The 12,334-nt window shown below is 38.0% G+C and overlaps 1 protein-coding gene across 3 annotated transcripts in view; it reads left to right on the top strand.

Moving 5' to 3' along the window:
* The window catches only part of Muc16 (mucin 16), a 179,377-nt gene that overhangs the window by 47,769 nt on the left and 119,274 nt on the right, over positions 1–12,334 (top strand). For 2 of the 3 annotated variants that reach the window (XM_011242634.1, XM_011242636.1), the window contains exons 5-10: positions 4,818–4,853; positions 6,517–6,641; positions 6,724–6,791; positions 7,794–7,966; positions 9,131–9,169; positions 9,396–9,458. In XM_011242634.1, coding sequence (XP_011240936.1) covers positions 4,818–4,853; positions 6,517–6,641; positions 6,724–6,791; positions 7,794–7,966; positions 9,131–9,169; positions 9,396–9,458 — 504 coding nt within the window. The remainder of the gene's footprint in view (positions 1–4,817; positions 4,854–6,516; positions 6,642–6,723; positions 6,792–7,793; positions 7,967–9,130; positions 9,170–9,395; positions 9,459–12,334) is intronic. The other variant, NM_001378248.1, reaches the window with a different exon arrangement.

Here is a 12,334-nt window from a genome sequence, read left to right as displayed (position 1 = left end):
CCCTGGATATGACAGTCTCTAGATGGTCCATCCTTTCATCTCAGCTCCAAACTTTGTCTCTGTAACTCCTTCCAAGGGTGTTTTGTTCCCACTTCTAAGGAGGGACATAGTGTCCACACTTCAGTCTTCATTCTTCTTGAGTTTCATGTGTTTAGCAAATTGTATCTTATATCTTGGGTATGAATGCCTTCATGGACACATATACATCAGTTTCCATATGATTCTAAATCCAGTCAAGTTGATAGAGATTAATCATTGTTGTTTGGAGTGTTTAGGGACATGGTGTATCCTTCAGTGGCATGTGGAACAAGTGACCTAATGTGTCAAATGAGCATCCACCTCTGCTAATAATTTACTCAGTTATTAGTTCATTCATTGAAGAAGTTAGTACTCATATAATTCAATCACCTTTCAACAGTTTCACCAGCTAGGACACAAGCCTTCAACACATAAGCTTTCTAGAGAACACTTCAGATACAAAACATGGATACATAGTGATATTTCTATCCCAATAATTCACTTATAGCAGATGATTTTGCTTTCCAGAAGATATATATCCATGTCTCTATACACATCCATGCACTACTAAAAAGGTATTAATATTTTCTGATAGATACACATAAGTGGATGCTAGTAAGCATCCCAAATATACAAGATAGCTCCCTGCAAGTGGATTTTAAAAAATGTCAATAGCCCCAGTCTTGAGAAATTGTTGCACACAATCTTTACGTTTTATCATTTAATGGATTGTTTGAAACCTTCTTGTAATCCTGGTACAATATTTCTTAGATGGCTTGTTTTGAAATGTTCAATCCCCCAAAGAAGGCCAAGTTCTTACCTATTTTCCCACTTGGGCTTAAATATTTCCTCCTGTTTCTTCTTCTCTTCATCTTCCTCCTATTTGTCCTCTTTCAGTCCCCCCTCTTCATTTTTTCCTGTCCACAACCTTTTGCACCTGTTCATCATCTTCCCCTTTCTTGTTTCCATTTTTATTCCCTTCCTCTCCTGCTCTAGTACTTCCTATTCCTCCTTTTCTTCTCCTCTTTCTTCCTTCCTATTCTTTTTGATCCTCTTATTTCCCCCTCTATTTCTGTTAATCCGATTCATTTCTTTCACCTGTTTATCTTTCTTGCATTATTACCCCTTTTACTCCCCATATCCTCCTTCTTTTTTGATTATAAGACCCCAGTAAGAGTAGGAGATGATAGGGGAAGTAGGGTGGTTGATGTTTCCACAGCTAAGAGTCACTTTCCTTCACCTTCATCATATCAACTTAATTCTTAGGCTTCATAAGGCATCTAAGACAAGTATAACATTGAAAAAACATTGCCACCCTTAATAAATACATACTGAATAGTAACTGTAGACATGCTGTCAACAGCAAAACTGTCACAGGAAGGCTACTGCCAAGAACAAAAGTATTAATGGCAGCTTATTTTTATCAAAAGGACACTGTGTGGTGAGAATTTTGTAATTATGTTACTCTTATGCAAAACTTTGTGAGTTGTTTTACTCATCTGTACTAAGAACCATTATGCATTCAAATAGGAAATAATTTGCCTAAGATTCTGACTATAAAGTGGGCAGGATGAGGATTTTACTCACAGACACTCTTATAACCTCATGTAATGTGGTGAACCATCCATACATTGCAATCTCCACACATCTGAACAGGCAGCCGCTAGCCTAATACTCTAACTTAATTCATAGCTAGATATCTCCTTCTTTATATCCACTTGGAGATTACCTTCATATATAATATAAAGTGCATATTTCACTTTATTATTTAAAGCACATACTGTTTTGTGTCCGGAAAATACATTTTTGTTACTGTGATAAAATGCCCTGATCTAGAGGCAGTAGACATCTGCAGTAAAATATTATTTTCTAGATATTAAGAGAATAGGGCTCACATGAACTCAAGGTAGTTGTGACTACAGGCACAAGACTTGAACAGCATCACAACAGCCAAAATAACACCATGGATGGGGCAGTCCAATTTCTGCTTTCCATGCACACACAGGTCTACTGGGGCATGGTTGAATCAAGAATCACATCCATACAGAAAGTTGACTCTTTATTTCTTAGAACCCATCAATAGAGCCTCAAGTAGTATTTGGAGCTCCTAAATCCCTCTCCCCTGAAATGAAGAGGTTATTTTGGCTTATACTTCTAGGTACAGCCCACAATGGCAGAAAATTCAGTGTAACACAAGCTTGAACCTACTAGCTGAATTATATCTAGAATCAATAAGTAGAGATGTAGAGGATAGAAATAAAGGTACTCAACTAGCCTTTCCACTTTCTATATACTTCTGGATATCTGTACAGGGAATGGTATCACCCACATTAAGGAGGGGCCTACTTTCCTCAACTAATCTAATCAAATAATTCCTTACAGGCATGTCATTAGACTAAGATAATTTACATCATTCCTTACAGGTGTGCCTTAAGGCTTGCATTCTATGACTTTGTATATCCTTTCAAGTTGACAACATTAAAAATTATTGAAAATTTACTAAAAAATTTGGACTAAACATACTATTTTTCTACAATATGAATATTGTTGAGTGATAGATTTGTTTCTCATGATGATCTACAAGCCAAAGAATCCTTCCAGGATTTATTGTTCCATTATAGAAATGGATGAAAATATAGATGTAAGATTACTTCGAAAGTCAAATGAAAGAATGCAGGAATAACTGAAAAATTTCAGAGTTTTGCCTAAATTTGCTCTGTATTTTTATTTCTTAGGTAGAATATCAGAAATAGAATGCATGATCCAAAAAATAGTCATGGAAAGTTGTTTTCATGGCCTCCTCCTCCTTTTGTTCCTTTTCTTTCTTCTATTTTCCTTCCTTTCCTCCAGCCTTCTTTCCCTCCTTATCTTCTTTTTCCTCCAGGGAAAAAGTCATGGGAAGTTCTTTCCTTAGCTTTCTCCTCTTTCTACTCCTTTTCCTGCTGGTGTACATTTCAGACATAGGTGAGTTGCCTAGTATGGATAAGGCTCTAGGTTAAATTTCCAGTGTGCACATGAATGCACGAGTGTGAACACACACATACACACACACACACCCTTCTCCAATTTCTGTCAAAATCCAATTGATAGAAATTTTATCTGATACCCCATTTATTCACCATTAAAGCATCATATTCATTTCAAAACTTCCCCAGTTTCTCAACCCATACATATCATTATTGTCTACATATATAATATACATATAACGTACATACATATATATGTTCATGTATGTATGTGTACACAAAGCTCTAGATTTATCTACATATCAAGGGATATCAGTTTGGGATATCACTGTGGATATCCCACCTCCAACCAGAAACCCTACTTTTTAGCCAACAAAGTGAGACAGAAAATATGGAGAATGCTTCTTTCAGGCAAGCTTATACTTAACTAGGTTCCTTACACAGTCCAGAATTAGCAGTTACCTAGGGATAGGGCTGACAACAGTGGGATGCATTTCTTCTTCAACTAATCAAGATAGTCTCTAGTAGGTCGATCTGATCTTTGTAGTTCCATAGTTGTTATTCTCTTTCTTGATAATCAAGTTGAGATTTAAAGATAACCAGTATAAAGAGCAAACACTTTTTTTTTTTTTTTTTTTTGGTTTTTTTGAGACAGGGTTTCCCTGGCTGTCCTGGAACTCATTTTGTAGATCAGGCTGGCTTTGAACTCAGAAATCCTCCTGCCTCTGCATCCAAGTGCTGGGATTAAAGGTGTGCGCCACCATGCCCGGCAGCAAACACTTTGACTACTGCTCCATCTCCCCAATACTCTATTTCTATGTTTTGGTCCCTGCATACCACTCCCACAACCTGCTACAATTTTATAAATTCAATGTTACAAATAATATGCATACACCAAACTGGTGTCTTAAAATTTTCTTAAGAAACATTAAAAGTGGGGGCCTAGGGAGCCCTACTATCTTGAATGCTATCAATGAAGTATGCTGCACCCAAAAGAGAAAAGAAAAGAAGAGAAGAGAAGAGAAGAGAAGAGAAGAGAAGAGAAGAGAAGAGAAGAGAAGAGAAGAGAAGAGAAAAAAGAAAAGCTGAGTGAGCAAAAGAGGATTTAAAATATCTTCACAGATAGAGAAAATGTAAAGATACTAATCATAAACCTATATTTTTACCTTGGCAGAGAAAATGTAAATATACTTATTATAAATCTATGTATTACATTGGCAGTATGTGAAATATTATTACTGTGGCATAATATATTTCCCTCAAAATTTAGGTCCCTTTAATTATTGTGTGTATTTTTAAATTTTATAATTATGTTTTATTTATTAAAAATGTAAAACTATATATGTATGTTATATGTATATATATGTGTATGTATATATATATACATATACACACACACACACACACACACACACACATATATATATATATATATATATATATACATATATATATACACACACACACACACATATAATGTATTCTGTTTACTCTAGACATCCACCTTTCTTAACTCCCTCCCACAGTCCCACAGTCCCACAGTTGTGATTTCCTTAGAGGCCCAATTCCCACATTCATTTCCTTTTTGTTTTTGTGGTTGTATAATGGTTCAAGCCTTTTTATACTGCTTTAGTAAAATTAATTGTTATGATATTCATCATGAATGTTATTGCAGGGCAATGCACATAGTAAGAGCAAAGATTCAGTCACCAATGTCTATATATAAATCTCAGAATGTTTCCTAATGGCTTTGATGTCTAGGTCTACCCTTTTTTCATCTATTAGTGCTTACATAATAGCCTTTTATTACTATTCTTTCTTTCCTGTTTTCAGGTTATCACCATCAGTACTGGACCCCTAAAACCAGCAGTGAGTTCATAAAGCTGTGGTACCTCAGTATCTCCAGGACTTCCCCTTCCCTAGAGGCAACCTCATAGATGTGTGTGTGTGTGTGTGTGTGTGTGTGTGTGTGTGTGTGTGTGTGTGCCTGTGTGTGCCTGTGTGTGTCTGTGTGTGTGTATAGTTATTAAATGTAAATGTAATAACATTAAATTTCCCCCAAGTACTCCAGAGCCTCTCCATCAAGCCAAAATTTCCACAATCCTTATTCCAAGCTTTATAGCTAAGGGACACATCTCTAGAGTCTTTGATCTTCAGCAATACTTTGTATGGTATCTGCTCTCTCTATGCTTGGACCACCCCAGACACTAGTTTGCTCTTTTAGTTCCTAGCCTCAGTCCAGGCACAGAACCTTTATATTAAATGAGTTGTTTATGAAGGCCAAATCCTTTTGAGTTCTCATTTCTAAACCTCACCCCATGGATCTGAAGGGCTTTTTTCAGTCTACTTTCTATTAATTGACCTTTCTTTACACTTACACCAGGCCATGTTTTTTTTATCTCATCATCACAACTACTTTAGATGTTTCTTCTATGGAATTAACTTCTATTTCATTTATTCACATATCATGAATTTATCACAATCACACACACACTTTCTCTTTATAGGTGAAATGATCCAATTCATGTATGAAGCAGTCTGTATGTGTTCATATGTGAATTCTATTTAAATATTTAAAAAGTATTGTAGACCTTAGTCATGATTGCAATTATTGTCCTTTCTCGTTATGTTTCTTAGATGTGAGTATAGTTTCTAGTAAGATTCTAGGCATCTAGCCCACAGAGGGCTTGATTTATATCACAAAATCTGACAAACTAAAGTGCTCACTACCACTAGCTCCACACATCCTATGAGATACAAAAATCTAGTATGAGGATTACATCACTTTAGCTTCAAAAAAATTATTTTTTGGTCTAGGGAAATGAATCAGTGGGTAAAAGCACTTAAAGTAAAAGTTAGGTGTGACCACACATGATGGTAATAACAGCACTGTGGGAGGCAGAACTGGGAGGATCCTTGGGGGGGTCTGGCTACAAGCCTACCACCAGAATCAATGGGACTGTGTCTCATCGAAATGAATCAGAAAGTAACAGAACACCAGGATTCTTTTTCCCACCTCTATGCATTCCTAGATATATACATTTGCATACACACCTTACACCAATACCACATGCATACAACACACTTATACTTGCACAATAATAAGTAAGTAAACAAATAAATACCTCAAACCGATGCTGTTATATGCATTGTCCAAGCAGTAAAAATATATAAATATCCCAAACAAGTGAATGGGAAAATACAAATAAATGTGTTTATGCAGTTGGATATTATTAATCGAAAAGAGAAGAATGATATTTAAGATATCTTCACTAAGAGAAATAGTATATCATTTTCTGATAACAGAGATATATATTAGTAAAATTTTTAAAAACAAAAAGTAACAAAAGTTGGATGCTATAAGTTAGTGCATGACAAATAAGACCTGTTTGATTATTTAGTGTTTCAGTTTTGTAAGATGAAAAGATTCTGAGGACTAGTTACATAGAAGCTAAATGCAACTATCCCTTTGATTATAGCCATCCCAGGTTACAGAGTATATTACACTCTACACTTTTCTTTTCTATTACAGCTACAAACCCATCTCTAGTGCCCTTCACCCTCAATTTCACTATAACCAACCTGCACCATACAGAGGGCATGGCATCTCAAGGATCTGAAATATTCAACAGCACAGAGAGGATCTTGAATAGCCTGGTAAGAGCTCTTTCTTGGTCACCCTGTGTCATCTCAGTCTGGTGTCCCTTGGCCCTTAGCTCATCATTTCTTTTATCAACAGCTCAAGCCCATGTTCAAGAATAGCAGTATTGGACATCTTTATTCTGGTTGCAGACTGATCACCCTGAGGTAAGAAGACCAGAATAAATATAAAGAGAATGTTGAAGATCAACATGAGCTAACTTCTAACTGCCAGCTCTTAGAGATCTAGTGGCAGGTAACCACCAACTCCTCTCTACTCCTTTTCTTTTCAGAAGGGAAAATATAGACTCCTTTATCTTTTAGAAGACAATGATGTGTGATGTATTGATCACTTACTGTAAATTTTTGTTATAATTACATTCCTGTTGTTGTGATAAAATACTCTGAGAGTCAATATACATACATAAGGAAATTTTTTTTTTTGGTTTAGCATTCTATATTGCAGTATACTGTGTGGACGATTTGCAGTGGAAAAGACTCCAGAAAAGTTGTAATATCATACCCACAGTCAAGAGTAGAGGAAAATTAATGGACCCATCCATCTACTGCGAAGTAGTTTGCTTTCGTCATTCTTACAAGCTCAGATTGGGTGCTAACCACAGAAGTCTGGGTCTTCCTACTTCAATTGAAAACCAAGACTATTTTCCACAGAATTGCTGACAAATTGATCAAAAAATGTCTTATTAACGTTTTCCTAAGCAACTCCAGCTTGTGTCAGGTTGACATTTAAAACTGACTATCACAGATCTGAAAATGTTGACTATTTCACAAATGAAAAAAGCCAGAGAGATGAAGAGAAATATATCTAATATCAATCAATGGTTTATTCAACCAGTGTTAAACCAGTTGAAACTGTTTTATTTTTTTTAACCATATTTTCACACTACTTTTTTTTCTCACCCCCATTGTTACATTTCTGTTCTTAGGGCATGTGAGGTTATGAGGATTTAGATGTTTATGTTAAAGATAACACAAAAAGTGACATGCATAGAAGCGTATCCCCCCCCCTTTAAAGAACATTGGCTCTGTTATACATTGTTATGCATGGAGGCCATTAATTCTTCATTACAAACCTCACTTCTCTTCTCTGTCAGTGAATCCCCAACCTTGGAGTCCCCATTCACAATCTCTGTCCCTTTTCCTTGCTAGGCCTGAGAAAGATGGAACAGCCACTGGAGTGGATGCTGTTTGCACTCTCCATTCTGATCCCTTGGGCCTGCAGCTGGACAGAGAGAAGATGTACTGGGAACTGAGCCATAACACCCAGGGTGTCACCAAGCTAGGATCCTTCACTTTAGAAAAGGACAGTCTGTACATCAATGGTGAGCATCCCTTTAGGAGCTATGAACTGAAGTTGAGAATGTTATGCTAAGACAAGTGGGCTTTCTAGTTTATCACAAGACCCTTCCTATATATCATCTTAAACCTGAGCAAGTTAAAGGTACATATAATGTTTAGAGTCTTCAATTCCTTCTCTTTTCTCTGTATCACTATATTACCAAGGTACTATTTGAACATGTGTCTTACCTACAAAAGCCTTGCTCAGGTCACATCGAAGAACAACTCTGGTTGAAGACAGTGGTGGTTAAACATTGGTTCAAATCTGGGTGTGTTTGAGTTGTGTTTGTTGTTTTGATTTGCATTCAGGTACATTTCACTATGTAGTTGAAGCTGGTCTAGAATTAGTAATTTAATCAAGTCTATCCTCAAATTGATGATTCTCCTGCTTCATCCTCTATTAAGTGCTGGGATTAGCAATATATACTCTCTTACATGTTGTATATTTCATAACTTTGTAGAGCTAAATCACCTCTATCATGTTTGCTACATGTCTGGCCATATTCTCTGAGCCTTAGTTTCAGCTGAATGTTTCATTTGAAACTTTATCCTGAACAGGGAGGATATGCTGGCTCATACCTGTAATCTCTTTGTTTGCCTAGTATGTTCCGGAGTCTTGGTTTCATCTTTAGTACCATATGGAAAAAAGGAAAACAGGAGAAATAGAGAAGAAAATAGGAGAAAGGGAAGCAGAAGCAAAATCAAAAAGCATTTATTAGAAGTGATGGCCACTTCTTGCAATCATGACACTTTAAAGATGAGATGGAAGATTATCTTCAAGATTTTGCTCAGTCTGAGCTACATAGATAATTTAAGGCCTATATGGGCTACAGAATAAGATTCTGTCACAAACAAATCAATGATTCCATCTCAAACAAAAGTGAGATCTTTCATCTTTCTCCCCATCTATACCACCAAATTAAAAAAGAACAGCTTGTGAATATATGTGGTAGAAATAAGGGTATGTTTGTTGTCCCAAGTAAATTTTAAGTTCAATAGAACAAAGATGGTTCTCTTGATGATACCTAGATTCTAAGAATTTCCCTGTGTAGACTTGAAGTCTCACCTGGAGATATGGCTGATGGGCCCAGGCTATATTATAAACATGTGTGTCCTCACATCTTGATTCTCTCCTGTTCTCATTGCAGGTTTTACACATATAAAAACCTCTGCTTCCACTCTCAACAGTAAGTACTTAAGAGGCTGATGGTTGTATTCACCACACCCTATGTGATCAGTAGTGGATCTGTCTCCTACTGAATCCAAGTTCATGAAGAAAAAATAAATAACTTAAAAACTAAACTCACGTTCTTCCCCCATCATATGACCCAATTTGGAGAGCAAAGAGGCTCTCTTATGACATTCATGCTCTACCTCAAATAGAATTTTTCACTGCAATCCATTTCTCCTCAGCTCCGGTGACTTCCTCTCTGTTTTTCACTGAGACCTCCACTGCAAAACCTACACTCTCTACAGGTATGTGCCTTCTCTCGTCAACTCCTTCTCTGAAGCCTAGTATCCCAGTCTCAAAATCAAGACTTTGGAGATAATTGTGAGAACCCAGAGTGTTCATGGGTGCTTCATGTTCTTGGAATTTCTCAAGAGCCAGAGTTTGACTACACTCAAATTAGCATCTATATCAATCTTGGACAACATATTTGTTCTGAAGGCCTCCTTTTCCTCAACTACCAAATGATACATTTGCTTAAAACTTCATACTAGGATTCAAAAGGTCACTCTTTAAATCCCAATACATATAGCTCAGCAGTAAAATGATTAATTAACATGGATAGACTCTGGATTTGGACTTACTTTAATCTTTTTTTAATATGTATGTGTCTACTATGCATGCATAGGTGGCCACAGAGGCCAGAAGAGAGTATCCAGTGGTTAGACCTGTAGGCATTTGTGAGACACAAGGTGTGTGTGCTGTTATGAAATATAATGTGTTAAGGGGTTACTTGGCAGATCCATACCAACATGTATGCCTGAGTAATTATGCCATGCAACATATCTGGTATAAACGTAGTTTATTTGGGAAAAATAGGGGAGTGAGGACCTTGAGAAGGGGAAGAGGCTGACAGTAGATATGGAGATAAGCAGACAGAGAGTATTGGGGTGGGTGGTATGGCAGCACCATGATAGCAGATGTTGGGGTGGGGATGGAGGTGGCAGAGAACAAAAAATGGGGAGAAGGAGACTGGCCCCAAACATGTGGGGACAAATGGAGAGAGCTACAGTGGTGGGCAATCCTTTTATTCACAGTCCACATCTGGTGGCATGGCAGGTGGTAACTTAAGCAATTGCCAGGTCTCTTGAGGGCATCCTAGTGGAATCACCTGTAAGGGTACAGGTGCTGTGAAGTAAACCTGGGTACTCAGGCAGGGATAAGAGTTCTAGTCAAGTGTTGAAAGGAAGGGCCAGTAGTGCAAAATAAAACTGACAAGAAATAATGAAGACAAAAGCAAAGGCTCAGACCAGGAGGTCTTGCATGTGCTGAAAACTTATGCCAAGCAACTTATTAATAGGTACAGCATCATATGCACTGTTTACAGTGGAGGGAATGGCCAAGCATAGAGTACATCAGACTATGTTGGCAAAGACAGCACAGGATAGCTCAGATAGGGCCACCTTAGGATTGATGTCCACAACCCAGGAAGATGAGTCAGATCCGCAGAAACCACAAATTTATCCTTATCACTCTTTAGGATGCTTGTTCCTACTGATTCAGGTCATTAGAAAATGAAGGAGAGAAATTGCTCCTTCCTCACACAGGACCCACCCTAGGTAACTGAGCACTTACCTGAAGAGTCTTCTTTACCCCCATTTTTTTTTCTGTCTGTCCTGCTGGCTATTCACTGTCGTCTAGAGCCTATACTCCAGACTCAGACTATACTTTCCAAGTCTGTTCCTGGACAAGAACATGGAGCTAAAGTGTCTTTTGTCCTTTAATGGGGCTTCTGAATCAGTATGACTCCCCACATTCATAGTTATGTGTGGTGTATGGTGTGTGTGTGTGTGTGTGTGTGTGTGTGTGTGTGTGTGTATTGTTGTTGTTGTTGTTGTGTGGTGTTGTGTGTAGATTCTTGTGCATGCATGAGAATTATGAGGATACTAAAGATCAATAATGAATGACTTCCTCAACTGCTATGCACCTGATTTTTGAGGTATTTTCTGTAACTAGCCTGTAGCTCATCAATTATGACTGACTATTATCTGGTCAACAAAATTCAGAGATCCTGCCATCACTGTCTTTCCAGTACTGGCTTCATAGGTGTGTAATGTAGCCCATACCCATCTTTTTACATAGTGTACTGGCTGGTTTTGTGTGTCAACTTGACACAGGCTGGAGTTATCAAAGAGAAAGGAGCTTCAGTTGGGGAAGTGCCTCCATGAGATCCAACTGTAAGACATTTTCTCAATTAGTGATCAAGAGGGAAAGGCCCCTTGTGGATGGTACCTTCTCTGGGCTGGTAGTCTTGGGTTCTATAAGAAAGCATGCTGAGCAAGTCAGGGGAAGCAAGCCAGTAAGGAACATCCCTCCCTGACCTCTGCATCAGCACCTGCTTCCTGGCCTGCTTGAGTTCCAGTCCTGACTTCCATTGGTGATGAACAGCAACAGGAAAGTGTAACCCGAATAAACCCTCCCCAACTTGATTCTTGGTCACGATGTTTTGTCCAGGAATAGAAACCCTGACTAAGACACATAGGTACTAAAGATCTAAAATCGGGTCCTCATGTTTGTAAGATAAGAGCTGGGCTGTCTGAGCCATCTCCATAGCCCCTTAGTTTTCAATGGAAAAGATGAGAACAATATACACTACTATGCCTAGACCTGAGGAATGTAGGGTCATCTAGAAGGTGATAGCCTGGATCAGGAACTGGCTTTACTTCACCTGATGTTCATAATCCCATACCCATTCTTTCCATACCTTCTACTGGCACTGCCATTGGTTCTAAAAGAACAGATACCATCTTCATCATATCTATTCTCTGGTTTAACATCACTGAAAGTGCTAGAGTTTGAGGTTCAAAGGGAACACTGAGGTAGATTGTGCCTCCCGGAGCTCGTGTCTCTAGCTGCATATATATCAGAGGATGGCCTAGTTGACCATCAATGGAAAGAGAGGCCATTGGTCTTGCAAACTTTATATGCCTCAGTGCAGGGGAACACCAGGGCCAAGAAGTGGGAGTGGGTGGGTAGGGGAGTGGGGGGGACTTTTGGGAATTGGAAATGTAAATGAAGAAAATACCTAATAAAAATAATAATATAAAAAAAGAGATTCATTAGAAGTCTAATTAATCTGATGGACAGGCACTATATTGGTGGTTCTGAGAAGAAATCAGGCACA

Source organism: Mus musculus, chromosome 9 (genome assembly GCF_000001635.26).
Source record: "Mus musculus strain C57BL/6J chromosome 9, GRCm38.p6 C57BL/6J".
Lineage (NCBI taxonomy): Eukaryota > Metazoa > Chordata > Mammalia > Rodentia > Muridae > Mus > Mus musculus.
This window is presented reverse-complemented; position numbering and strand designations above follow the sequence as displayed.